General features: G+C 41.7%; 1 protein-coding gene across 3 annotated transcripts in view; it reads left to right on the top strand.

Annotated features, from left to right (window-relative positions):
* The first annotated feature begins 4,079 nt into the window (after positions 1–4,079).
* Positions 4,080–26,868, top strand: part of ZNF318 (zinc finger protein 318) — a 34,244-nt gene continuing 11,455 nt past the window's right edge. For 2 of the 3 annotated variants that reach the window (XM_042986417.1, XM_007085312.2), the window contains exons 1-7: positions 4,952–5,501; positions 8,030–8,181; positions 14,220–14,859; positions 15,826–17,268; positions 18,939–19,038; positions 21,153–21,457; positions 26,354–26,557. In XM_042986417.1, the coding sequence (XP_042842351.1) occupies positions 5,046–5,501; positions 8,030–8,181; positions 14,220–14,859; positions 15,826–17,268; positions 18,939–19,038; positions 21,153–21,457; positions 26,354–26,557 (3,300 nt within the window). In that variant the 5' untranslated portion in view covers positions 4,952–5,045. Of the gene's footprint in view, positions 4,228–4,951; positions 5,502–8,029; positions 8,182–14,219; positions 14,860–15,825; positions 17,269–18,938; positions 19,039–21,152; positions 21,458–26,353; positions 26,558–26,868 lie in introns of those variants that run through there. The other variant, XM_042986416.1, reaches the window with a different exon arrangement.

The following is a 26,868-nucleotide window of genomic DNA, read 5'->3' as shown; positions in this document are numbered from 1 at the left end:
TATTGGAGAAGGATTGAAGAGGAGAATTTGATATAGAGTATAACTAACCCTGATTTATTTTGTTTTAATTTACCAATTTTTTAAAGTTTATTGATTTATTTTGAGAAAGAGAGTGTGTGGGCGTGAGTGGGGAAGCGGGAGGGGCAGAGAGAGAATCCCAAACTGTCAGCACAGAGCCTGACTTCGCCCGCTGGATCCCATGAACCAAGAAGTCATGACCTGAGCTGAAATCAAGTGTCTGATGCCCAACCAACTGAGCCACGCAAGGTGCCCCTAACTAATCCTGATTTAAAAGGTATTGACTCCAGGGGCGTCTGGCTGGCTCAGTTGGTGGGGTGTGTGACTCTTAATCTTGGGATGTGAGTTTGAACCCCACGCTAAGTGTAGAGATCGCTTAAAAATAAAATCTTTAGGGGCGTCTGGGGGGCTCAGTCGGTTAAGTGACTGAGTTCAGCTCATGTCATGATCTCACAGTTAGTGAGTTTGGGCCCCTGTCGGGCTCTGTGCTGACTGCTCAGAGCTTAGAGCCTGCTTTGGATTCTGTGTCTCCCTCTCTGTCTGCCCTTCCCCCGCTCACACTCTGTTTCTCTCAAAAATAAACATTAAAAAAATAAGTAAATAAAATAAAATCTTTAGGGGCACCTGGGTGGCTCAGTCGGTTAAGCGTTGACTCTTGATTACGACTAAGGTCATGTTCTCCATATTTGTGAGTTCGAGCCCTGTCTTGGCCTCCACAATGACAGGGTGGAACCTGTTCAGGATTCTTTCTCTCCCTGTCTTCCTGCCCCTCATCTGCTCGCTCTCTCTCTCTCTCTCACTCAAAAATAAATAAATAAAAATAAAATAAAATCTTTATTATTTTTTTTAAGTTTATTTATTTTGAGAAAGACCACATGCATGAAAGGGGGAGGGTCACAGAGATAGAGGGAGAGAGAGAGAGAGAGAGAGAGAGAGAGAGAGAATCCCAAGCAGGCTCAGCACCATCAGGGCAGAGCCTGATGCAGGGCTTGAACTCACAAACCACAAGATCATGACCTGAGCCGAAATTGGACACTTCACTGACTGAGCCACCTAAGCGTCCCTAAAATAAAATCTTAAAAAATATATAATAATAATTGTTTCTCAGCCTTTTGGCTAAGATCAAGTGTAAAAAAATAAATAAAATGTATTGACTCCAAGTGTCTGTGAACATCTTTTAACTTTTCTTCATGTTTATTTAGATCCCACCAAAAACATGAGTAACTGAAATTCATGTTTAGGCTAATAAAAAGACAGGGCACACCCCTCTGGCAGATTTTTAATTATTTTTTAAAACAATTTTATAGATTTTTAATTTTTATAAATTTTTAATTTTTAATTTATAGATTTTTAATTTTTAGAGTCAGACAATACAGATGCAAAACAAAACAACCAAAAAACCATTTTCATAATGGTCACATTTGTCAAGGTTGTACTGTGGTAGCAAATTATCCTTCAAAATCTCAGTGTTTTACACAACAAAGCTTCATTTCATGCTCATAGTGTATGTTCAACTCAGGGTTGGGGGTGGTACTCTGTTTTACACAGTCACTCAGGGACCTAGGCTGACAGGTTGTACCATCTGTAACATGTGGCTTCCTCATTTGCCACAGCAAAGGAGGAAAGAGCATGGAAATCTTATAACCATTCCTTCCTGATAGAGCCTGGAAGTGCTTCCATTCAGTCTATAGTGGATAGAAATAGTCACGTGACCCCCTTTCTGAAAGAAGGAAGGAAATGTCCTTTTCTTTGTGCCCTAAATGAGAGGAAACACAGATTATCAATAAGCCCTGCTAAAGTCTCCCAGATCTCTGAATCTCACCAACCCAGGGATGACTCAAATCATCTTCCCTGGACTATTTTATTTTTTTAAAGTAGGCTCCATGCCCAATATGGGGGCTTGAACTCACAAGTCTGAGATTGAGAGTCACGTGCTCTACTGACTGAGCCAGCAAGGCACCCCTTCTCTGGACTATTTTATATGGCAACTTAACTTATATAGACTGTCACCCTTCAGTTGTTACCTAACCAGTTCAGTTTGCCCTATGCACAGAAGCCAATCACTGAGACCTGCAGATATGTGGCAGAGAAAGGAATTTATTCACAAGGCAGCCAAGCGTGGAGATGGAGAACAGGTCTCATATCACCTTTCCTGAAAAAAAGGTCTCTTGAGTATTTATGGGATTTTAGGGACAGTGTGGGGGGATATGACTGGAAGCTAGAGAGGGTGAGATAAAGGTCAGGGAATTGTTGATCTATGCAGGCACAGTCCATCATCTTGCTTCTTCATATATCATATGCTCAAAGATGGGGTATTGACAAGATTAGGGGGTGGAGATTTCAGGCTCCTTGACATCAAAATGTCACCTATGGAGATTTGTGCGGGCCCAGTAGGAAGGTCTTGACCCGTCTGAACTGGATGAAAGTGGGCCTCTTAGTTCCTGGAAGACAACTTAAGCTTAAGTGTCTTGTGACTTGTACCTCAGAGACATTTCATACATAGAAGCAGTTATACATTCTTATGATATTTTACCTGGGCTGTCTGCTGTTCAGAGGCAGTTTTAAAGTTTATTGTTTTAAAAAACGGGCCTTAGCAATGAGAAAGAATGAAATATGGGCCTTTGTAGCAACGTGGATGGAACTGGAGAGTGTGATGCTAAGTGAAATAAGCCATACAGAGAAAGACAGATACCATATGTTTTCACTCTTATGTGGATCCTGAGAAACTTAACAGAAACCCATGGGGGAGGGGAAGGGAAAAAAAAAAAAAAAAAGAGGTTAGAGTGGGATAGAGCCAAAGCATAAGAGACTCTTAAAAACTGAGAACAAACTGAGGGTTGATGGGGGGTGGGAGGGAGAGGAAGGTGGGTGATGGGTATTGAGGAGGGCACCTTTTGGGATGAGCACTGGGTGTTGTATGGAAACCAATTTGACAATAAATTTCATATATTGAAAAAAAAAAACGGGCCTTAGGTTATAGTTTGAGTAGGAATTTTCCCCATTTTCAACCTGACAAGTCTTTTATGCTACTTAGCTGGTATAATCAAATCTCTGAGTAGAGGTCTCTACTGCACAGCACACATTATGAAATATGTTCTAAACTGTACAAAAACCTTACATTCATGTATTATGGTTATAATATAATATAAGAATAATGAATAATATGAATTCATGAATAATATGTGAAATATGAATAACGAATAATATATGAATAACTCATATATTCTGGTTAAGAGCCATTGCTTTCTCAGACTGCTTTACTTTCTTTTACTTCCATCATCAATACTGATATTTTGTTTTCTTTTCACAAGGAAATCCCATTAACAAAATCTCTTTACTGTTAAATTACACAACTAAAAGAAAACAAAATGGGCGGAGTCGTGGATGGTGAACACTTGGCAAGGTTCATTCATTAGCTGGGTAACTCACTCCCTCACTCTGACTTCCCACTATACAGGTAATCCCAACTCATGTTTTGAACAAAATTGGTTATCTGTGAAAAGTAATTTTAAATTTTAACTTAATGAATTGATTATGGGGGAATTCACACGTAAAATCCCAGATAAACTAAATATGGAAAACAAAATCATTCAACTGTTAAAAAATATGCGGAATACATTAATAACCTTGACATGATGAAGACCTTAAGCCATGAAACCCAAAAGTCGGGAATCAAAAATTCAAATGCCTATTGGGAGCAAGCTTGTAATGTTAAGGAGGGAACTAAGCTGAGTGCAAGAGAAATTAACTAGTAAAAAATTTATTCTTACAGAGCTATGATATAAGCAAATGTCATGAAATTGGATATATTTTAAATTTAATGTTGTAATATATAAATTAGAAGATAGAAATCTTTTATGTTTAAAATTTTTGTTCTGCCTTTGCTTGGGAATCAGAAGTCTAATTCTCATACCAATTTCACATTTTGTGTTTCTAGCTGATAGATGAAAACTGTCAAAGCGTTGTTTTGTTTGGAAGAGTTTGGTTAAGGTCAACTTTTTTTTTTTGTTTTGACCATGGTTTTTCTTCTTTCATGTGTTGACTTCTTGACTTTTGTATCAAGTATGCAGGCCCTGAGCCTGGGGACTACTACAGTCAGGTGTCCAGGAAAATTCTGGTCATAGATTGGAGGATCTGAATCGCTCAAAAAACTCTCTAGTCTTCCTGTCATGATATGGACCCCTTGGCAATGAGACCTTCCCCATGACCGTAAGTATTTTGGTTGCTAGAACAATTTAGTCTGATGTCTGCTTTGGGTTTGACTCTCGCCCCCAAAACCCGTCCCCATTCCGCATTTCTCCGTCCCCAACTTCAATCGACAGAGATCAGATAAAATGGAAGGTAAAATGATGCGTCTTCTGTGGGGTCCGGGGCGTTGGTGGTCACTACGTGCCATAACCTTCTCCATACCTAACGTTTTGGGTTTATTTACATTCCCATCACTTATAACCACTTATCGTCCCCACATAAAGTAACAGGGTTGGGGGACAGGAGAAGAGCGAAGATGCTACCAGATGTCACCCTACGCCTCGAGCAACCCCAGAAAAGCCAGTTCAGCTCCCTCTAATCCCCTCTTCCGCCCGGGCCTAACTGCGCGGAGGCTCCCGAAGTCACGTGGTCGCCGGGGGACGGGGAAGTGGGAGGCTCAGCCGCCGCCATCTTGCAGGTTCGGAGGCGGAGCGTGCGGGGCGCAGGTCGCGCGTCCGCTTCCCCTCCCCTCGCCCTGCCTCGCTCGGGCTTCTGCGCTCCTCCCCACTTCAGGCTCTTGTGGCCGCTCCCTGAGTGGAGGAGCGGGGAGCCCCGGAGGGCGGGGGGGTGTGTCGGACGCGTGCTCGCGCTTCCAACCGCCAGCAGCGGCCGCGCGCTCGGCCGGCCCCAGCGGCGGCGCGGGGCCGAGGGGAGGGGGCGGCTCCGGCTGCGGGGGCGGCGCGTGGCGGCCGTGGCTGCAGCTGCGGCGGCGCGCTGGGGCCCCGCGTCCAGGGCGCCCCCCGGTCGGAGCTGCCGCCGTGGCTGCTGCTGCCGGAGCCATGTACCGCAGCGGCGCCCGCTCCTCCGTCTCTTCGCACCGGCCTAAAGAGAGCGGCGGGGGCGGCCCGCGCACCGGCCGCAGCTCCGGCTCCTCCTCAGGCCCGGCTCGCCGCACCTCGCCGCTGCCCTCCAGCTCCTCCTCGTCTCGGAACCCAGCTCGCCGTCCCCGCTCGCCCTCAGGGCACCGCGGCCGCCGGGCCTCGCCGTCCCCGCCGCGGGGTCGCCGTGGCTCCCCGTCCCCGCCCCGCGGCCGCCGGGCCTCGCCGTCCCCGCCGCGGGGTCGTCGCGTTTCCCCCTCCCCGCCGCGGGCGCGTCGCGGCTCCCCGTCGCCGCCGCGGGGCCGACGACTCTTCCCGCCGGGCCCGGCCGGTTTCCGAGGCAGCAGCCGCGGGGAGTCCCGCGCGGACTTCGCCCGGGACGGCCGTGGAGACCATCCAGGCGACAGCGGCAGCCGGGTAATCCCACCCCTCGACCGGGACTCCCTCTATACCCTAGCCCCCTCGCCCGGGCTTCCCGCTTTCAGAAACGCCCGCAGCACAGGCGCCCCAAGGCCTCCAGGCCAGAGTCCCAGGATCGAAGGCCCTCCACCCCCCCTCGGGCTCCCTCGGCGACGTCCGAACCTGGAGGTTCCCCCTCAGCCCTGGGAGCCGCTTTACACAATAACGGACTCGGGACCCAGACGGGCGCCTGGTTCGGGAGGCAGTGCATCATTTCAGGAATAGGCTGTTTGTCTCACTCTGGGGTGAGATGCGGAAAAGTTTGCCAGGGCGAGGGGAATGTCCTCCAAACTGTGTGCCTGGTACTTGTTCAGTAGTCGATGTTTCCCTCAGAGTTGCGTGGTTTGGTATCCCCTTAGACCTGAGCTGCCCCGTGGCAGCTTTTCTTAGAAAAGAAGCTGAAATGTCTTTGTGGCCAGTTAGGGTTGCCTAAACCTCATCAGCGAAGACTCCTAGAGTGTAAACTGTTAGCAAATTGGCGCTACTCCGAAATGAACTGTGCATACCCACAGTCATTAATAAGTACCACCACTTACTGAGTTATGTGGCAGGATTATGCTTCGACCTTCATTTACACATTCCCTTTGAACACTCACAACCCTTTGAGGCGAGGAAGTTAAAATTTTGCCTTATTGAATAGCTGAGGTATCCAGAGAGGTTTGAGCAACTTTAAAAAATGTCATACAACTAAGAAGTGGTGTAGCTGTGATTCAGTCCATGCGTACCCGGTTCCCACCATCCATAATTTTAACAGTTATGTTTCCCTGCTAAAGGAATGGGACATGAGGTTAAGAAGTTCAGTTTAGGAGCACCTGGCTGGCTGGGTTTGTAGAGTAGGGCTCTTGATCTCAGGGTCATGAGTTCAAGTCCCACATTGGGTGGAGAGACTACTTTAAAAATAAAATCTTTTTTAAAAAAGATAGAAGGTTAGACATAATATTGACCTCTCACCGTAACTGCCTCTGGCCTGGGACTGGTGTTTTGGAATTTGTTTTTATTTTCAGTTCATCAATTTTTTTTTAAAAAACCCCATGACAAAGTTTCTGTTTTCTCTGCTTGCTCTCTAAGAGTATTGACGTGCTCTAGGTACTCTGGTCTTAGGTGAATTGACTTGTCACTATGTTAAGATTTTCACAGCTGAGCAGCTATAGTCTGAGGAAGCAAGAAGTTGTACAGAGGAAGCAAAGAAAATTGAATACTAGTTCCCACAGCCTCCCTTTTCTTCAATGCTCCAAGCTTTTCTTCTCAAGTCAGTGACATCACCCATTGCTCAGCCAGAAATAGTGATGGTTTCCCTTCTCCCAAGTCTAAGCTGTCAGATTCACTCCATGTGTCAACATGTCAGCTCTGCCTCCAAGATACATCCCCCAAACTGTCCACCTGCCATTAGTCTAAGCCCTATTGCCTTTTGAGTGGATTATTGCCTTAGTTTCCTTTACATTCCATTCTTGTTACCACCTAGTTTATTCTGTACCTAGCAATCAAGATAATTTTTGTTAATCTTCATTTTATACAATTGAGAAGTATTTACTCAACATCTACCATATTAGACACTGTTCTGGGCTCTGGGGATACAACAGTGAACGGTCAAAAACCCCTGCCCTTACAGAGCTTATATTCTACCAGGGGGAGTCAGGCAATAAGAGAAGTAAAATATTTTGGCATATTAAATGGGATTAAGTACTAAGTAAAAACAAAAACGGAAAGGAATTCATCATTTTTAATAGGGTAGCCAAGGAAGGCTTGGGAAGGTGACTTCAATAAAGACTTGAATGAGATGAGAGTAGGAGCAATGCAAGCATCTGGAGGAAGAATGTAGTCAGATCATATCACTCTAATGCTTGAACTCCTTCTGTGGTTTATTACTACACTAAGAACAAAATCCAAATTTCCTGTCTTCTGTCACTTTGCTACAGTCACACTGGCTGTCTTTCTGTTACTCAGAACATGCTAAGCTCATTCCACAGCTTGTTCTTTTTGCCAGAACCATACTTCCATCTGTTTGCAAGGCTGACATCTCATCAGTCAAGGGTCAGGTTAAATAATATCACCTCAGAAAAAGCCATCTTTAACCATCCTATCTGAAGTAGTTCCTTTTCTCTAATCTCTTTCATATTATCACTTTTTAATGACTTTATAGCACTTACTGCTATCAGAAGTACTTTAAAAAACACACAAAACCTGTTATTTGCTTACTTCACAAGAAATGTATAGATTCTGAGAACAGACTCGATTTACTCTTTTAGTCCCATGCCCAGTACTAGTAAATGAAAGAATGAGAGGTCTCTGATTGGGAGGCTTGGAAGTGTGGTCTTTCATCTAAGAAAATGATAATTTTTAAAAATATGCTTTATTTTTGGATAGTATCTTACCATAGTCATTTCTCTCCTTTTTGGGTGACAATTTTATGACCTCCGAGGAGTACATTTTTGGGTATAGGGATGTCTTGATCCTATAGAATATTACATTATCTTTTACTTTTGTAGAGACGCTCTCCTGGTCTGCGTTCTGACTCTTCTTTGGAACAGAGCTTAAGAATCACTGTTGGCAATGACCATTTCTGTGTTGGCATACCAGAACGGCGGCGGCTTAGTGATCGACTGGGGTCACCAGTGGATAATCTGGAGGACGTGGACAGGTAGGCTTCATTTGGGGTAGGGCACACTATAATAGTGCTTGAAGCTAGAAAAGTTGCTTTTTTCTGAATAATGTATTTGAAAGAGTGGTGCCAGCACTGAAGTTACACCCTGTGTCCAGTACAAAGTATAGCATTGGAAAAGGCTTTCTAAGTGGGAAGAGTGTATTGACGTAGACTCTGTTGCTGAAAGAATTACATAGAAGAAAAGACTTTAATTTAGAATGTCATCCTGGTCCATCTAGAAAGGGGAAGGCTGAGGGGACATAGACAGGACATAAACGTAAACAATTGAGATGGTAAGGATTCTAAAATACTGGAACTAGGATCCTTTCTACAAAAGAAAGTTCTGGACAAAATAGGAAATCTTTTTTAAATGGCGTTTTCAGCTTGGTCAGGCTGAAATATAGATTCAGAAAGGTTTTAGATAAATTCATATCTAACATGTATCTAAATTCAGTATAAAGTATATTAAGCGTTAGTAGAAAAATTAAAGCTCTTTAAAAATGTTTAATTTCAGTTTTTACAACTATTGAATGCTGAGGGCAGACAAATACACTCCACAGAGTATTAAATGTAGATCTTAGGTATTAGGAACCTCACCACGTGGGAAGTTAACTAATCACCTTAGGTGTTTTTCACCTCACAAAAGTAAATAAATAAGAATGGGAGTACAGGGAAAGTGCTTTCTGAGAGCTGGGAACCATGTCTGTTGTGGTATCTGCCCAGCATATTGGGAGTTTTCACAAATGATTAGCAGTAGCAACAAGTCAATGTAATATTCTTTCAAACTGAGACTGTCCATGTAGTGGTACACTGAGCATAGGCAGACAGGTGGGGGACAGCTGGGCAGGAAGTCTGAAGACCAGTGTTACTCTTTGGTGATATTTACTTCAAAGCTCCAGTGGCAATTTGATGTGGCAGACCAAGGCAGGAGAGTTGTGTGTCATATGACAGCAATTTCTGGGGCACCTGGGTGGCTCAGTAGGTTAAGCATCCGACTTGGGCTCAGGTCGTGATTTTGTGATTCACGAGTTTGAGTCCCCCGTCTGGCTCTGTGCTGACAGCTCAGAGCCTGGAGCCTGCTTCAGATTCTGTCTCCTCTCTCTATGCCCCTCCCCCACTCATGCTCTATCTCTCTCTCAAAAAAAACTAAAAACATTAAAAAATATATTAAAAAAAAGAAACTTCTGAACATAGGGCTTTAAGTTATGTGACTATATCCCTTAATTGAGGCAAAAGCCCTTGCCCTTCTGGCTACTTCTATTTTGGGAAATGATTGAGTAGGTGGTGCCAGGTGTGACTCTCTTCCTTCCTTGTTAAGGTTTTGAGATAACTATAGCATTTCCTCTTGTCACCTCCCCTTTCTATAAGCTTCGTTATGCACTTGTGCTTCAGATAGTGAATTGTCCGTTTTTAAGTTGTAAAAATTAAAAATTGCCTTTTAGGGAGTTTGGGATAGTAATTGTCTTCCCAGAATCATGTGTTTCAGAGAGACAAGTCTGTTTTAGAGAAAATGAGACTAAGGTTCTAAAAGGAGCTATGGGGGCGCCTCAGTTGGTAGAGCATGCAACTCTTGATCTTGGGGTCGTGAGTTCAAGCCCCACATTGGGCATAGAGATTACTTAAGGAAAAAAATAATAATAAAAGGAGGTAGCAATCCATTCTTTATATTGTTTTGTCCCCTGTATTTTTTCTCTATATGGTTTGTGTGGATAATTACTGTCCAGTAATACCAGGCCATAGGACCACTGGCGTTCTCATGATGTCTCCTGACAGTGTATCCAGTTCAGCTAATGAAACAGGCCATTTCCATCCTTTGTATGTAGGTGCTTTACATTTTTTTCCTGGCGATACATGGTTAGCTAAGTCACTAGGGCATGCCACTTTTATTCCCAGGGACTCTCGTTCCTGGGGGTGTTAAGTTCGAACCCCAGGTTGTGGGTGTAGAGATTACTTAAAATTTTTAAAAATAAACTTTTCCTGGGACCCTGATAATCTTTCTCTTCCCTTATTTTTTTTTTTTTTGTAAAGTTTATTTATTTTGAGAGAGAGAGAGAGAGAGCACGTGCTCTAATTTAAGCTTCTAAAGACTTGTGGCTGTGAGTTCAGTTTACCCTGTTAACAAAGTAGTCTGCACGTTCCATTCACAAAATTCTTATCTTAACTCTTCCTTGCCCTGACTTAGGTTGAAGGAGCAGAATTTTTTCTTTCTGATTTGCCTTAGGGAAAAGACAGAAGCAAAGAGCTTTCTTCAGGCATTTTAGGGAATCAGCAGAAGAATGGGAAGTTTGGACTCTACAGGGTCTTTTTTCTTCTTCTTTTTCTTAATCATATACATTTTTTAACAGCTTTATTGAGCCATAATTCACATACCGTAAAATTCACCCATTTAAAGTGTATGGTTCAGGGGTGCCTGGATGGCTCAGTCTGTTAAGCACCCAACTGTTGATCTCCGCTCAGGTCTTGAGCTCAGGGTTGTGAGTTTAGGCCCTGCACTGGGCTCCATGCTGGGCATGGAACCTATTTAAAGAAAAAAAAATGTGTGCAGTTCAGTGACTTTTAGTCACTGAGTTCACAGAGTTGTGCATCCACTACTATGATTAATTTTAGAAAAGTTTTATTACCTGCACTCTTAGCTATTAGTTACCCCCCCCCCCCCATGCGATAGTTACCGCTAATCTGTTTTCTGTCTAGATTTGCCTGTTCTGGACATTTCATATAAATAGAATCATACAATATATGGTCCTTTGTGACTAGCCTCTTTCACTTAGCATAATGTTTTCAAGATTCATTCATGTTGTAGCATATAATAGTACTTCATTTCTTTTTGTTACCAATAATATGTCATTGTATGTGTTTTGTTTATCCATTCATCAGAGATGATTGGATGGATAAATTTGGGTTGTTTCCACTATTTGGCTATTGTGAATAATGCTGCTGTGAACATTGGTGTACAAAGTTTTATGTGGGTATATGTTATATGTTTTTTTACTTGTTTAATGCAATTCATAAATACAGAAGTACAGAGAGGGAGCTCCCATCTACTTGCTAGATGAGATGCTGACCAATGCATGAGTAGCTTAAAAAAAAAAAAAAAGTAGAATAATATAGTGAACCCCCATGTACCCATCCAGCAATCCAACAATCAATTACTTATTTATTTATTTTTAAAGTTTATTTATTCATTTTTGAGTGAGAGAGAAAGTGAGAATCCCAGGCAGGCTATGCACTGTCAGTAGAGAGCCTGATGAGGGGCTCGAACTCACGAACCATGAGATCATGACCTGAGCCAAAGTCGGATGCTTAACTGACTGAGCCACCTAGGCACCCTGTCAGTTTTTAAAATAGATAGACCTTATACACTATTTAAAACCTTAGAAAAGAGTGGGACTTAACTAAAACTTTCAGAGAGAGTCTGTCCCTGGACTATTCTAAGCTACAGAGGATGGGACCCTTTTTAGGGCTCACTTTTACCGTAGCCAGTTCTTTCTCTTATCCTTTGGGAGACCTGGGGAAGGAAGACATGAGCTTCTAATAAGCATCTTGATTTCTGCCTGTATAGAAATCAATGATTTCTGTATTGCATGATATATATGCATGATATACATATGATAGTTTATTCTTTTAACTGTTAACATACCTTTTTTCATTGTGTTGTTTTTGCCTTCTTTTGCTGAAGGTTACAAGTCTGGATTGATACTGTCTGGGAGTCATCTCATTATTTCTAGCTTCTTTATATTTAGTGCTAGATTAGATCTTGAGCTAGTATGCCATTTGGTGGTGATATGTAATAGTTCTAGTGGGGAGCTGAACATGGAAGTATGGATGAATTTGCCACTCCCCATGGAGCCTGTGTTTTTTCCTCTACACTAATACAGTCAGAGACTTTTTTATGGTAGATGGTGTTGTAGTAATAGAGTGGCTCATGGACATTTCCTCCCTGGAAATAGGCGTGTTCATGGCTGACAAACCTATAGAGTAAAATATATTACTCTAGTTATGTTTGATTTCAGAGATCATCCTTGGTTCATTCCCATTTTTTCCTATTTTATTTATTTCCTACTATATCGAGACCTCAAAATTCCCCAGATTCTTGGGGAGGAGGTGGGTAACAGGAACCTGGATTCTCATGGGTGGCATTCTTTTAGAGGAAGTGATAAAGTTTATCTATGATAGTCTTTCGTAAAATTATTTATAGCTGTTACCCAGGTCTACAACTTTGAACAAAGTTCTAGAAAAGGCAACTCTTTGATGTTCTGCTCAGTCCCAGAGAAAGCAACTAAAAAAAAAACAAAATCAAAGAAGAGTTATTTCTCAGAAACTCTACAAAACACAAAAGTACATACTAGAAACTAGAAAACACCAATGTGAGTGGAGTGTGAATGACACATAAATTTTTTAAAAATGTTTATTTTTGAGAGCACACGTGCAAGCAGGAGTTGGCGGGGGGTGGATGGTGAGAGAAAGCAAGACAGAGAATCCCAAGCAGGCTCTGCACTGTCAGCACAGTGCCCAATGCAGGGCTTGAGCTCATGAACTGTGAGACCATGACCTGAGCCGAAATCAAGAGTTGGATGCTTAACCAACTGAGCCACCCAGGTGCCATGACATGTAAATGTTTCATTCAGATTACTTAAAAGTTAGAGTGCTGGAGGATCTTTATTTCTATCTATGATTGAATCAGAAATTTTCTTTTTTGGACAGTAGAAACTCTGTGACCATAGTACCCAAAAAGATTAGGACTATTTTGTGTGATAAAGAGCTCTGAGCTGAAAGGACAGGTGTCCCATCCTATATTTTTATCTTTGTGCCACAAAGGTCCAAGACCATTTTATTTCTTTTTTTTTAAAGACCATTTTATTTCTATGAAAATAAAAATATATAGTGAGCCAAATCATTCCATACTCTTTCATAGACCCAGGATGAGCAGAGTGCTTGTGGATATCCAAGCAAAGTAGAAAAGAGAGAACAAAACAGGCTGTAAATGGATTTTATGGTTTTTAATATGTGACCTAGCAAAACAGAGCATTGGAGAATCTTCTAAAACTTGTGAGAAAATCGTGCCAATTAGGTAGCTCAGTAGTTTAAAAAAAAAAATCTTCCCCACAGTGAAATACTTCTTTTCCAAATGGTATATTATACAGAACTTTACATTACAAACAGTAAAAGTTGGGGCCAGTATGATTTCAGTGAGGTGGAAGGCCCAGAGCCATGCAGGCTCTGCTTTCTTAGCATGTCCTTCCTTTAGGCATCTCCTAAGCACTCTTAAGAGTCTCTGTAGAACACAGCTTGAAAATTATTGACCTGGCCTGATATTTCTCACATTTCATTTATGGATTAATTTTTTTGAGAGGGGGTTGCAGAGGGAGAGGAAGAGAGAGAATCTTAAGCAGGCACCCCACCCAGCACCAGAGCCAGTGCAGGGCTTGATCTCACGAACCGTGAGATCATGACCTGAGCCAAAATCAAGAGTTGGATGCTTAACTGACCTAGCCACCCAGCCAGGTGCTCCCATCTCTCACATTTAAAAGTGCATACAAATCATCTGAAGCTCTTGTTAAAATAATGCAGTTTCTGAATCAGTAGGCCTGGATGGAGCTTGAGATCCACATTTCTAAAAAGTTCCTAGGTAATACTCATGCTGCTAATTGAGACCACACTTTTGATAGCAAAGAGCTAGAATTTAAACTAGCGTGGAATTGTGTAACCCACACTTTTTGTAGTCTGGTAGCGATGTTTTCACATCTCCCAGACCCTCTCGTGATATTCTGCATCCCCAAAGTCTAGTCAAAGAGATTAGCCTAAAAGTTCTGTCTAGATAGATAGTAATAGTTCCCTTTGGTTAGAGATTGAAGCTGCTTGTGCCCAGGGGAAAGGGAGAAGAAATGTTCCATAGATTTGTTCTTGGATTTCATGATTTTTGTCTTTTGTCCTAAGCAATCTGTAGCCCCCTTGCTGAATGTCAGCCTCTTAGAGGCTTATTTGCTCTTGCTCTTTCCAAGTCCATTGTATTCACTGATGCTTGTCTCTTTCCTCAGGGATGACCTGACTGATGATTCAGTCTTCACTCGAAGTTCCCAGTGCTCTCGAGGTCTTGAACGATATATTTCTCGGGAGGAGGGACCTCTCAGTCCCTTCTTGGGACAACTTGATGAGGACTACCGGACAAGAGAAACTTTCTTGCATCGTTCTGATTATAGTCCCCATATCAGTTGTCATGATGAGCTGTTGCGGGGAACAGAGCGGAATAGAGATAAACTCAAAGGCTCCTACTCTGTACGACCTGAGGAAAGGAGCCGGGAGGCCAAACGGCCCCGTTATGATGACACAGAGAAGATACATGGCATGGGCGGTGATCACTCAGGTTTTTCATCAGGGACCCGCAACTATCGACAGCGTAGACGAAGCCCAAGCCCTAGGTTTCTAGATCCTGAGTTTCGAGAGCTGGACCTTGCCAGGCGAAAACGAGAAGAAGAGGAAGAACGAAGTAGGAGCTTGAGTCAGGAGCTAGTGGGAGTTGATGGTGGTGACACTAGCTGTTCTATTCCTGGACTATCAGGTGTCCTAACAACATCAGAGCCAGGGTATTCTTTACATCGCCCTGAGGAAGTATCCGCTATGCCCAAGAAGTCAATTCTGAAGAAACGGATTGAGGTGGACATGGAGCCTTCCATTCAGGTCTCTGCTGCATTTCTTCTAGAATCTCTTGCTAGTCCCTCTAATATCTTAAAACTTGGTTACTTTCCTGAGGGTTGTGTCCCTAATGGTATCTTTGTAATATAGTATCTTCCAAGATTCTCCAGAGTAAACTGTAGGCCTCATAATGCATCAGTAGAGGGCTTCTATTGTCATATATTAGGCTAAGTAAACATTTTGGAGAGTATTTATTGAAAGTTTTTTTCTCTAAATTGGATAGCCCTCAAGGAATCTTTGAATATGGGTTTCTTGGAAGTGAAGCTTGAAGGGCAAAGAGAGTAGACGATCTGAATTTTCCTCATTTCTCTTTAGAGAAAAGATTTATGAGTAGACACTAGGCACTAGACCAGAAACCAGGTGATTCTGATTCTGATTCCACTGCCACTACTTGCTGTGTGATTTTTAGACAAGTTACTGGGCCCTGATGTTTTTTCCTCATCTTTGAAAAGGTGGTCAAGCATGAACGCTAGTTTTTAGCTATTCTCCTAGGAGCTAAAAGTTTCTGAAGAAGTACCTAAGGGCATGTAAGGAAGCAAGGGGAGGTTGATCAGTTAGGTTTCAGAGTTTCCTAATCTCACTTCAAAGTGGCTCCACTTTTATATGTTTCTCCCCCTCCCCTTTGAGGGACCCATAGAAAAGAAACAAGCTAGAGTATATCTCTAAAATCCTTTTGAATTCGTATTGCTTGGTAAGGAGTACAAGAAATGGGCAAAAGTAAAGATTCATGCCAATCTACTTTATTTCCTGTTCCCCCTTGCTACAGCAGAAGCATCTGGACAGACGGAGACCCAAATCTTGAACCTGCCTAAGGATACTGTACCTCCCTTTCATTCATACTTAGCATCCCCCTATTTATTCAAGAAGAACCAACTATTTAAGTATTTGTCTCAATTACTAGTTTTCTGAGATTCTACATAGAGGCTAAATCAGTTGTGTCTGTCTTTACAGCTTGAGAGTTTTTCCAGCAATACCAGCCCCAGCCAGGATCACCCTGTCTACTCTGGTCACCCATCTCTTCCACTAAGTGGTGCTATTGCTGCTTTTGCCTCAGAGATTGAAAACAAGGGGACTATGGTAGAGACTACCTTGAAAGAACCTCAGGGCAACCTCTATCAATGGGGTCCCCTCCCTGGGATGCCCAAAGACAACAGTCCTCTCACAGAGAAGTTTGGAAGTTTTCTGTGCCACAAGGAAAAATTGAATATGAAGCCTGAGGGGCCTGAACGACACACAGACTTCTTGCTGCCCCATGAGAGAGCTAGCCAGGATGGCAGTGGTTTTTCCCGCATTTTGAGCATGTTGGCAGATTCTACCAGTACACAGGAAAAAAGGCGCCGTAGTTTCCCTGACATTGAGGATGAGGAGAAATTTCTCTATGGGGACGAAGAAGAGGATTTAAAGGCAGAATCTCCACCAAAGCCCCTTGGGAGCTCTGAGAATGAAGTCATGAGACAGAAGGCAAGCTCCCTGCCCTCTTCAGCTCCAGCTGTAAAACTAGAATCAATAGAAGACACCAATCCAGAATATGCCAAGATTCATGACTTGCTCAAGACCATAGGGCTGGATATTGGGGTAGCCGAGATTAGTAAACTGGCCGCACGCACTCAGGAACGACTTCATGGCAAGAAACCATCACGTTCCTCTGCTGACCGCCGTCCATCAGTTGACCGGCACTTTTCAGCAGAACGCTGTTCCTCAGTTGACCACCATTTCTCAGCTGATCGGCATTCCGCAGAGCCTCACAGACTGGAGAGCAGAGAGGCACACCATAGCAATACCCACTCCCCAGAGGTGTCCCATCCACATCCAGTCTCCCCTGTAGACCCTTACCTGCTCACAAAAAACAGCCCCCCATTCCTAAAGTCTGACCATTCAGTGGGTCATATTGCAGGACCAGAGGTGGTTGGCAGTGGATTTCAGTCATCTGTGGCAGTCAGATGCATGTTACCATCAGCCCCATCTGCCCCAATTAGACTTCCACATCCTGCTTCTTTATCACAGTTTCATATGCCAAGGGCCTCTCAGTTTGCTGCAGCTCGGATACCTCCTAACTATCAGGGACCTGCCATTCCCCCTGCTTCCTTTGATGCCTATAGGCACTACATGGCATATGCAGCCTCCAGGTGGCCCATGTACCCTGCCTCTCAACCATCAAACCACTCTCTACCTGAACCACACAGGGTAATGCCAGTTACCAAACAGCCTACTCGTAGCCGTCCCAATCTCCGTGTGATCCCCACTGTGACTCCTGATGAGCCCAAGCAGGAGGAGTCAGTGCTAGGCTCAATTCCTACTGCTCAAGTGCCTGTCCAGGTGTCCATCCCATCACTCATAAGATATAATCCGGAGAAGATCTCTGATGAGAAGAACCGTGCTTCCCAGAAGCAGAAGGTGAATATTAGCTTTGGGCATCCTGTGCCTGAGTCTTCTATTTTAACATAAATTGGTATTTGCCTTTCAGAGGATGTAAGGCCCTTTTAAGTTTTTGGAGGCTGCTGTCCTCACTCTAAGTAATGTATATACTCCCTCTGTTTTTCTCACATTTTCTTATTAGGACTAAACTAAATTCTAGCCCTAGGTCCCACTGTGATTTCTTGACTTTTTAAAGTTTATTTCTCTATCAGAATTATTGGCCTTAGAATACTATGGGTAGGAGCTGAGAGCCTTGAAGTTTTCAATATGACCTCGTCAGGGTGTGAGGAACCAAAATTGGATTGGGTGAAGGACGATCGGTAAATGTGTTTTCATCTTAGTGAATTTTGGATCCATTTCCTGTAGTGATTATGTGGGTTAAAAGCTAATACCTGGTTGTTGCTTGGTAATTAAAAAATCAGCTTTGCTTTTTCTGGTTTGTTTTAGAGTCCAAGAATACAACATATTTTTTGACACTTAAAAAAAACAGTAGTTTTTATACTACAAAGTTCATTGGGTTCTCAGGTATAGGAAGGGAACTGGCTGGGGTAATGATGTAATAATTCTACATATTTTAAAACAGCAGGTAAAAATTAGGGATGAGGAATACAGAATAGCAGAATTTCAAATGGAAAAATTAATGTGTATTCTTAACGTAAAGGTCCTTAGTAACTAATGACTCACTTTGTTTAGGAGCGTAAAAATGTAATATATTAAATTTGGTTTGCTAATAAAGTAATTAAAACCTAAAGAAAAAGAAGGAAAGGAAAAATTAGAGGGTCAATTTTTTTCCAGTTTAAAAGAAATTTACCTGATTCTTGAGAAAACAAAAATCACCTCTTAATTTTTTATTGCATTTAGATACTCTGAGCTTCAGTCTTTTGTTCTGTTGAAGTCTTTTGGAAAAGAGGAGGGAAAGGTTCAATATAGACAAAACCTGAGACTGTACAGACACTGTTTGGAGATTGAGTGCTTTCCTTTTACTTCCCCTTCAAGAACCTAGCACTTAAGTCAGGGCTGATAATATACAGGTTTTCCACACTAGTCCATTATATACAAACTATATTTGTTTTTTCCATCAACTAGTAGTAATACAGTTGAAATGTGTGCTTTAGGCTATATATACATGGATTTTATCTATCTATCTATCTATCTATCTATCTATCTAATATACCTGGATTTTAAATCTTCTTACTGTATGACCTTGGATATGTTACTTTATCTTTCACAACCTCAGTTTTCTTACTGTAAAACAAGGATAATGTCATGAGGATTAAATAAATTGATGTATGTAATGCAACTAACACAATGTGTCACCTGTAACACTCATTAGTTCACTTCTTGATGGTTCCCTTTGAGCTCAGAACCACTGTCTAATAGTTGCTGTCAGTGCCTTTAGGTTAACATTAATAGTACAGTGCTTCCTGCATAAAAATAATGCTTTCTGGGCAATGTAGTTCTGAAAAGGATAATTCTACTCTGGAATTTGGATCAGAATGAAATACCAACTTTGCTATAAAGTCAGAACTTCTCTGTGTAGACATTTGGGTCCTTGGATTCAGGTATCATCTGGCAGGAGGACTTACAGAAGAGAGTAGTAGAAAAAGGAGAATGATGGAGGCTGAAGGACACTATTATGTACTTTGCAGGTTATTGAAGAGAGGGAAAAGCTAAAGAGTGACCGGGAAGCTCGCCAAAAAAAGATGTACTACCTCAGGACTGAATTGGAGCGGCTTCATAAACAACAAGGTATCAGACATTCCTGTGCATAAGTGCCTTTTTGCAGTAACTTGAGTAGGAGACCCAAATGGAGAACTGTGGGGACTCTCAGATAAGTTCAGTGATCTGAAGCCTCACTTTTTAAAAAATTTGGCTTAGGGGCGCCTGGGTGGCTCAGTCGGTTGAGCGGCCGACTTCGGCTCGGGTCATGATCTCGCGGTCCGTGGGTTCGAGCCCCGCGTCGGGCTCTGTGCTGACAGCTCGGAGCCTGGAGCCTGTTTCAGATTCTGTGTCTCTCTCTCTCTCTGACCCTCCCCCGTTCATGCTCTGTCTCTCTCTGTCTCAAAAATAAATAAACGTTAAAAAATTTGGCTTAATTAGACTCATAAAAAGTTGCAGTAATAGTTGAAAAATTCTCAGATATTCTCCATGATTATGAGCATTTTATCATATTTTCTATATCCTTTTTTTCCTCTCAATCTGTGTATGTGTGTGATTTTTCCTGAATTCTTTAAGTTTTATATATGATACTCCTTTAACTCCTAAATACTTCATTGTGTATCTCCTAACAATAAAGCATTCATTTGTATAACCATAGTACACTTACCAAAATTAGGAAATTAACCATAGTGTACTACTAGTCTACTGATCTTATTTATATTTCACTAGCTGTCCTAATAATGCCCTAAAGCAAAAGAAAATGGAAAATTATACGTTGCATTCAGTTGTCATTTCTTTCACTCTTTTTTTTTTTTTTTTCTATAACATTTCCTGGATCTTTATAGTTCATGACATTGACATTGTAGAAAAGAAGTCACATATTTATAGAATGTCCTTTAATTTTGGTTTGTCTGATGTTTCCTTATGATTAAATTTAGGTTATGCATTTTTGACAAGAGCATCACAGAAGTGATGCTGAGTTTGTATCATTATTAGTTTGTCCCATTACTGGTGATATCATCTTTGATCACTTGGTTAAGATGGTGTCTTCAGGAATTTCTTTGCTGCAAAGTTATTATTTTACCCTTTATAATTAGTAACTTATAGGAGAGATACTTCTAGACTGTGTAAATGTTTAGTCAGTCCTCAAATTTCCTCTCACTAGTTGAGCATTCATTGGTGATTCTTGCCTAAATCATTTGTTATGATGGTTGTTAAATAGTGATTTTCTAATCTCATTATTCCTTCTACCTTTATTAGTTGGCTTTCTACTAGGATGAAGAGCTTCCTACCCATCCCTCCTCTCCCATCTCTTGGTCATTTATATTGGTGTGAAGTCATGGATTCTTCATTTAACAAGTTATAATTATATATTGTCATTTATTTTCATGCCAAAATTGCCCCAGATTTGGCCAGTGGGAGCCCTTAAAGGGTCTCCTGTGTCCTTTGATATGTCTCCATCATTTTTTAAGTACTTCCTTATTTTTTGCACAAAAAGATGTTCCATGATGCCTCTTGATTCCATCTCTTCATCTGTGCCTTTAGGAATTCACATGCACACTGAGGAAAGAACATAATAAGGCTTCTAAATATTACAGCTTGATGACAGCTTGGAATAATAGAGAGTGAGAGAAGATACACTTTCTTCTGTTTGGATTTGGACTGTTTATGGATAAGAAATTTAGTTATTAATCCTGTGAAGATTATTTCATGAGGACCTTCTGTTTGGAATAGGAGAACCTCAGGTGAACCTGAGGCAAAACCTAACACTCAGTGTAGGTACTGGTAAAGGGTCCTTAAATCAAATAAAGTCAAATATGTAACTGAATTCTTTTCGCCCTCTGAATAATTCCTTGGTTCTCTGAAGAAGACCGTCACTGGATTCATAGTTAACAACATAAAGACAAATGCACATAAACTTATATATACCATTTTGGGGATTCATGGATCTCCTGAAGCCTGCTTGTAGATCCTTACCTAATAACTCCTACATAAGAGATAATGTAATCACTCATCCTTTACCTCCATAGAAGCTTCACCTAAACTAGCCCATGTGATAGGAGAGTCTTTCTTGCCTTTATAAAGGAAAGTTGTAAGGGAAAAGATTTTCTGACCATAGACTCTTGGGAAATTACTACTTGTGACAGAAAAATGACCTGTCTTACTTTCCTTGTGTTTCTTTCTTTTGACATTCGTCTGCTCAGGAGAAATGCTGCGCAAGAAACGAAGGGAGAAGGATGGCCACAAAGACCCACTCCTGGTGGAGGTGAGTCGGCTTCAGGATAACATCATGAAGGACATTGCAGAACTTCGACAAGAAGCAGAAGAGGCAGAAAAGAAGCAGTCTGAACTGGACAAAGTGGCTCAGATCTTGGGAATAAACATTTTGGATAAATCCCAAAAGTCTTCAAATGACAGTAAAGAGACTACAGAGAAGGCTGGGAAAGCAGAAAAATCTAAGAGCCCAGAAAAAGTGTCATCAACCTCAAGCTCCTCTTCAAATAGCAAGGTAACAATTCAACTTTTCCATTTCTTTAAAAAAATTTTTTTTTTAATTTTAAGTAGGCTCCATGCCCGGTGTGGGGCTCAGTCTCATAACAATGAGATCAAGAGTTGCATGATCTACTGACTGAGCCAGCCAGGTGCCCCTTTCTGTTTCTGTTATATCTTTTATTTCCATGGGCTCCTAAAGAAGCCTTCTAACCATTTTCTTAGATTCCTTTTCCAACCTGTTCTTACTCTTGTTGAAGTTATTTTTGTAAACCATAGGTCAGACAACGGGACTCTACTTCAGAATTTTAGCAGTTCTCATTGCCCACAGAATAGAATCCCAAATCCTCAGCATTCAGGGCCCCCCATGTTCTTGCTCTAGCCTTTATTGCTTAACCCACTCCAGCCTGGCTTCTAATCTTCTTGTAACTTATGTATACCATTTTGTGGGTTCATGGTTAGCAACAGGGTCACCACCATGCTGCATAGCCAGTGAATACATTTTAGTTCTCAAAGCAGTATTTAATACAGGGAAGCACTCTCTCTAAAAATGCTTTCTTCCCTTGGCTTCTGTCACATTTCTTTTCTTCCTAGTATGCTGGCTGCTGCTGCTGCTTAGTCTCCTTTGCTGCCTATTGTGTTTTGCCTGATATTTAAATATTTTAGTTCTTCAGGAATCAGTCATAGCCCAGTTCTCCAGAATTCTGCTTTTTCCCTAGGTCATTTCATCCAGGTCTATGCTGAAATACCATGCTGACAACTTCTAGTTTTATATTCTAACTCAAAGGAGTCTGGTGAGATCCAAACCTGAAGTCCAGTGGTTTACTCACCATTTCTACTTCATTGTCTCATAGACACTTCAAAGTCAACATACCCTAAACTAAACTAAACAAACTAATGATGTGCTCAACCTCCCTCTTTTCTGCCTTCATTGTTAACCCATCTCAAGGGCCCCAGTGTCCAAGAGTTTTCATGCCAACAACCTGAAAAGCTTTCTTAGTGCTGCTTTTCCTTAACTGCTCCATACAAAATCAATGCCAGATTCTTTCAGTTCTCCCTGCAAAGTAAATCTCAGTTTCATCCATCTCACCATCTTTGTTTCCATCCAAGTTCAAGCCACCTTCAATTTTTGCTTATATGGCTATACTCTTAATCCTTTCTCCAAGTATAAGCCAGTGATTGTAATACTCCCTTACCTACCTCTTCAGCCTCATTTCATGCTTCTTTTTCCCCTTGCTCATTATAATTTCATACTGGCTGGGGCACCTGTGTGGCTCATTTGGTTGAGTGTCTGACTCTTGGTTTTAGATCAGGGCATGATCCTAGGGTTGTGGGATAGAGCCCAGTATTAGACCCCATGCTGACAGCACAGAGCCTACTTGGGATTCTCTCTCTCTGCCCTTTCCCTGCTCACATGCACGCTCTCTCAAAATAAATAAACTTTTGGGGCACCTGGATGGCTCAGTCGGTTAAGCGGCTGTATCTTGGTTTCAGCTCAGGTCATGATCTCATGGTTTGTGAGTTTGAGCCATGCATCAGGCTCCATACTGACAGGGCAGAGCCTGCTTGGGATTCTCTGTCTCCCTCCCTCCCTCTCTCTCTCTCTCTCTCTCTCTCTCTCTCTCTCTGCCCCTTCCCTGTGTGCACACTCATGTTCTCTCTCGAAATAAATAAAATAAATAAACTTTTAAAAATTAGTTTATTGTTTAAAATGTTTAATCATTTTGAGAGCAAGAGAGAGTGAGCAAGGGAGGGGCAGAGAGAGGAGGAGACAGAGCGTGAGCAGGGGAGGGGCAGAAGGAAAGGGAGATACAGAATCTGAAGTAGGCTCCAGGCTCTAAGCTGTCAAGACAGAGCCTGACACAGGGCTTGAACCCATGAACCATGAAATCATGACCTGAGCCGAAATCGGACGTTTAACCAAGTGAGCCACCCAGGTGCCTCACCCCACCCCTTCTTTAATATATTAACTATGTAGTGAGCTCTCTCATAATGTATTATGGTTACCGTATAAGATTTATTTCATTCTATCTTATTTAAAACTTAATTAAGATCATGTTTGTTCTCATGCCTGTCTCTTCCACTAAGTAAGAACTTCCTGAGAATAAAAGAGTAAAACTCATTTATCTTTGTGTTTCCCATGGTATCCACTTTGTCTAGGGCATAGTAGGTGCTCAGTTAATGTTGGGAAGGTAGAGAAGAGGATATTCTGTATCCTCTATCGTCCAAGCTCTAATTTTTCTATGCCTTCCTGGGAGAGTCCTCTTTTCAACCAGGTAGGACTATGCTCTTTTTTATACCAGGGTCATTGAGTTCAGGGCCTTTGATGGGAGAAGAACTTAAAAGTTCTGACCCTTTATAGTTGACTTATACATCGTTTGGGGTCCATTTATGCACCAGCCCCATGATGGCCTGTCATCTTGATTTGAATTTGGCTTCATTTTTACTGAAGCTAATATGGATATGTTACAAGTCAGTATTCATTTCAATAGTAAGGAATGTTGTTCCTTCCTCTGGTTGGTATTTTTTCTGTTTTTGCCTCACTTTAAAATGCATAGCTGGCTTGAGGTTTTCTTTCTATTCATTTCGTAAAAATAAACACACACACAAGTCCACGATTCATCTAGCTAGAGACAACTGTCATTAATACCTTGGTGTATATTATTCCAGCTATTCATTTTCTGTTTATAATTCGTTAAACAAATATTTATTGATCTCCCAAGAAAGTGACAGGCACTATTTTAGATAGAGGGAAGTATAGCAACGAACTATATAGACAAGGTCCTAACTCTCATGAAATAGAAAAAGATAATACAAAAGCAAGTACAGGTTAGGTAATGATAAATGCCTAAAAAAAAAAAAAAAAAGAAAACTGGATAAAGGAATATGAGTAGTTACAGAAAGTTGTTTGGATAAGATGATATTAGACATTGTGTCCTATTTGCATAGCCTTTTTGATTATTCAAATGTATTTAGTTACTTGCTTTTTCAGTATATCATGAACATCTTGCCATGTTAATAAATAGATTTCTATAATTTATTTTTAAAATATTACAGTTTATTTAATTGTGGAGAGGGGGGCAGAGAGAGAGGAAGAGAGAGAATCCTAAGCAGACTCCATGCTGTCAATGCAGAGCCCTGCACAGGGCTCGATCTCATGAATCATGAGATCATGACCCAAGCTGAAATCAAGAGTTGGACTCCTAAGTGACTGAGCCACCCAGGTGCCCTTATAATATTTTAAATGACCTTAATTTGAAATTATTGTATGGATACCAAAATTTATTTAACCAGTCAAATCACCTCCTGTTTGACAAAATCATTTACTTTGGATAAATGTCAAGGAGTAGAATTGCTAGGTCAAAGGGTATGAAGAATTTTGAGATATGTAATATGTATTCCTAGATTATTTTTCAGAAAGATAGCGCCAGTCAGTACTTGCCAGCAGTGTATACACGAACCCATCCCTTACCTGCTGGGTGTGATTTCTTTAGTGACTCTTTTTTTAAAAAGTTTTTTAAATGTTCATTTATTTTTGAGAGAGAGAGAGAAAGAGAAACACAAGCAGGGGAGGTATAGAGAGAAGGGGACAGAAGATCTGAAGTGGGCTCTGCGCTGACAGCAGTGAGCCCAATGAGGGGCTTGAACCCACAAACCAGGAGATCATGACCTAAGTCAAAGTCAGATGCTTAACCAGCTGAGCCACCCAGGCACCCCTCTTTAGTGACTCTTGAATAAGACTCTAATAAGGAAAGATTCTCTTTGAAGTCCTAATTGTTTCTCTTTCTCCAGCCTATCTTCCTCTCCCTACTAACCCATGTGCCTAGTTCTCTGACCTTGTCTCCTCATTCATACTTACCCTCCCTGTGTTCCAAATTATTGTTTTCTGTGCCTCACTCCTCAACATTAACCAAGATTTCTCACTTCCTAAGTACCTTATTCCCAGCTTGCTGACACATGAATTCATATTAAAGTATTTATTACTGGTAACTTAATCTGGGGAGTTGATATGTTTTAAAAGATGATTCACATTAACTCAAAGGTGTTAAATTCTAAAGATGGTATTTTAGGCAGTTTGAAATATTTTACCCAGATTCTTTTAAGTCATTCCATGTAGATGACCGTCTGCTTTATCTGTGCACAGTGCCCACCCTGCTGTCCAGTTTTGTGTCCCTGGATGTGACTTTGACTTGTTTTCTGCATTTGCTTAACCTGTCAGTTACCTTTTCCATATTGTTTTTTCTTTTCTTCGTAGTTGTCATTGTGATTTTTAAATTTAACATACTTAATTGCATAGAGAACACATTCAACATCTACCAAAGGGTATATAATAAAAAGATTCCTGTCCATCTTTTTTTTAAAAAAAATTTTTTTTTCAACGTTTTTTTATTTATTTTTGGGACAGAGAGAGACAGAGCATGAACGGGGGAGGGGCAGAGAGAGGGAGACACAGAATCGGAAACAGGCTCCAGGCTCTGAGCCATCAGCCCAGATGCCTGACGCGGGGCTCGAACTCACAGACCGCGAGATCGTGACCTGGCTGAAGTCGGACGCTTAACCGACTGCGCCACCCAGGCGCCCCGATTCCTGTCCATCTTTGTTCTCTACTTCCTTCTCCAGAGGCAGCCAGTGTTTCCATAATATTGAGTATTTTTCTAAATATTTTGGGATACATAAGTAAATATATTGCCATTATGATGTATTCTCCCTGGTAAGGCAGCACTATGGAGTCTAGTTCTGTTTGAGCCTTGCAGACAGATTCCTCGGGTTTTCCCCAGTTTATATAGATTTAGGCCCTGGAAATACGGTCATATGGCCCTGTATCTATTATAGTGGTAAGCTGCTTGCTTTTTCTGAGAGAAGACAGGTCTAGACTACCTTGAATTCCTTCTGAGTGCAGGTGTTTTCCCTCTAGGAATCCAAAATAAACAGTGAGAATTCCCATACTAAGAGCCCCAAGCCTGCTGAGAGCCTCCAGCCAGCTGCTAAGCATTCTGATCAGCCCATTGCTGCCTATGAGTATTATGATGCTGGCAATCACTGGTGCAAAGACTGCAACACCATCTGTGGGACCATGTTTGACTTCTTCACTCATATGCACAATAAGAAGCACACACAGGTAGGTATCATGCCCACTGTTCTTTCCATTCTCGCCCTCCTTCCCCTCAAACGTCTATACCCCCATCTGCATTACAAAGCTGGAAAATGAAACATTCTCATATGGGCAGGAGCCCCAATCTGAAGAGCCAAGAGATACCAACAAAGGAGACACCATCCCCAGGGCTCAGTCCAGGGGACCTGCCTGTAACTAAACACCATGACAAGTGTAAGTGAGGCTTCTGCCTCTTTTGATTCCTTGAGTACCTGATTATTTGTTTCATTTTATCTATTGCTAGTACTTGCTCTAACATGTGTTTACCTTTTCCACAG

Source organism: Panthera tigris, chromosome B2, assembly GCF_018350195.1.
Source record: "Panthera tigris isolate Pti1 chromosome B2, P.tigris_Pti1_mat1.1, whole genome shotgun sequence".
Lineage (NCBI taxonomy): Eukaryota > Metazoa > Chordata > Mammalia > Carnivora > Felidae > Panthera > Panthera tigris.
The sequence above is the reverse complement of the archived record's forward strand: the minus strand, read 5'-3'. Positions and strand labels throughout refer to the sequence as shown.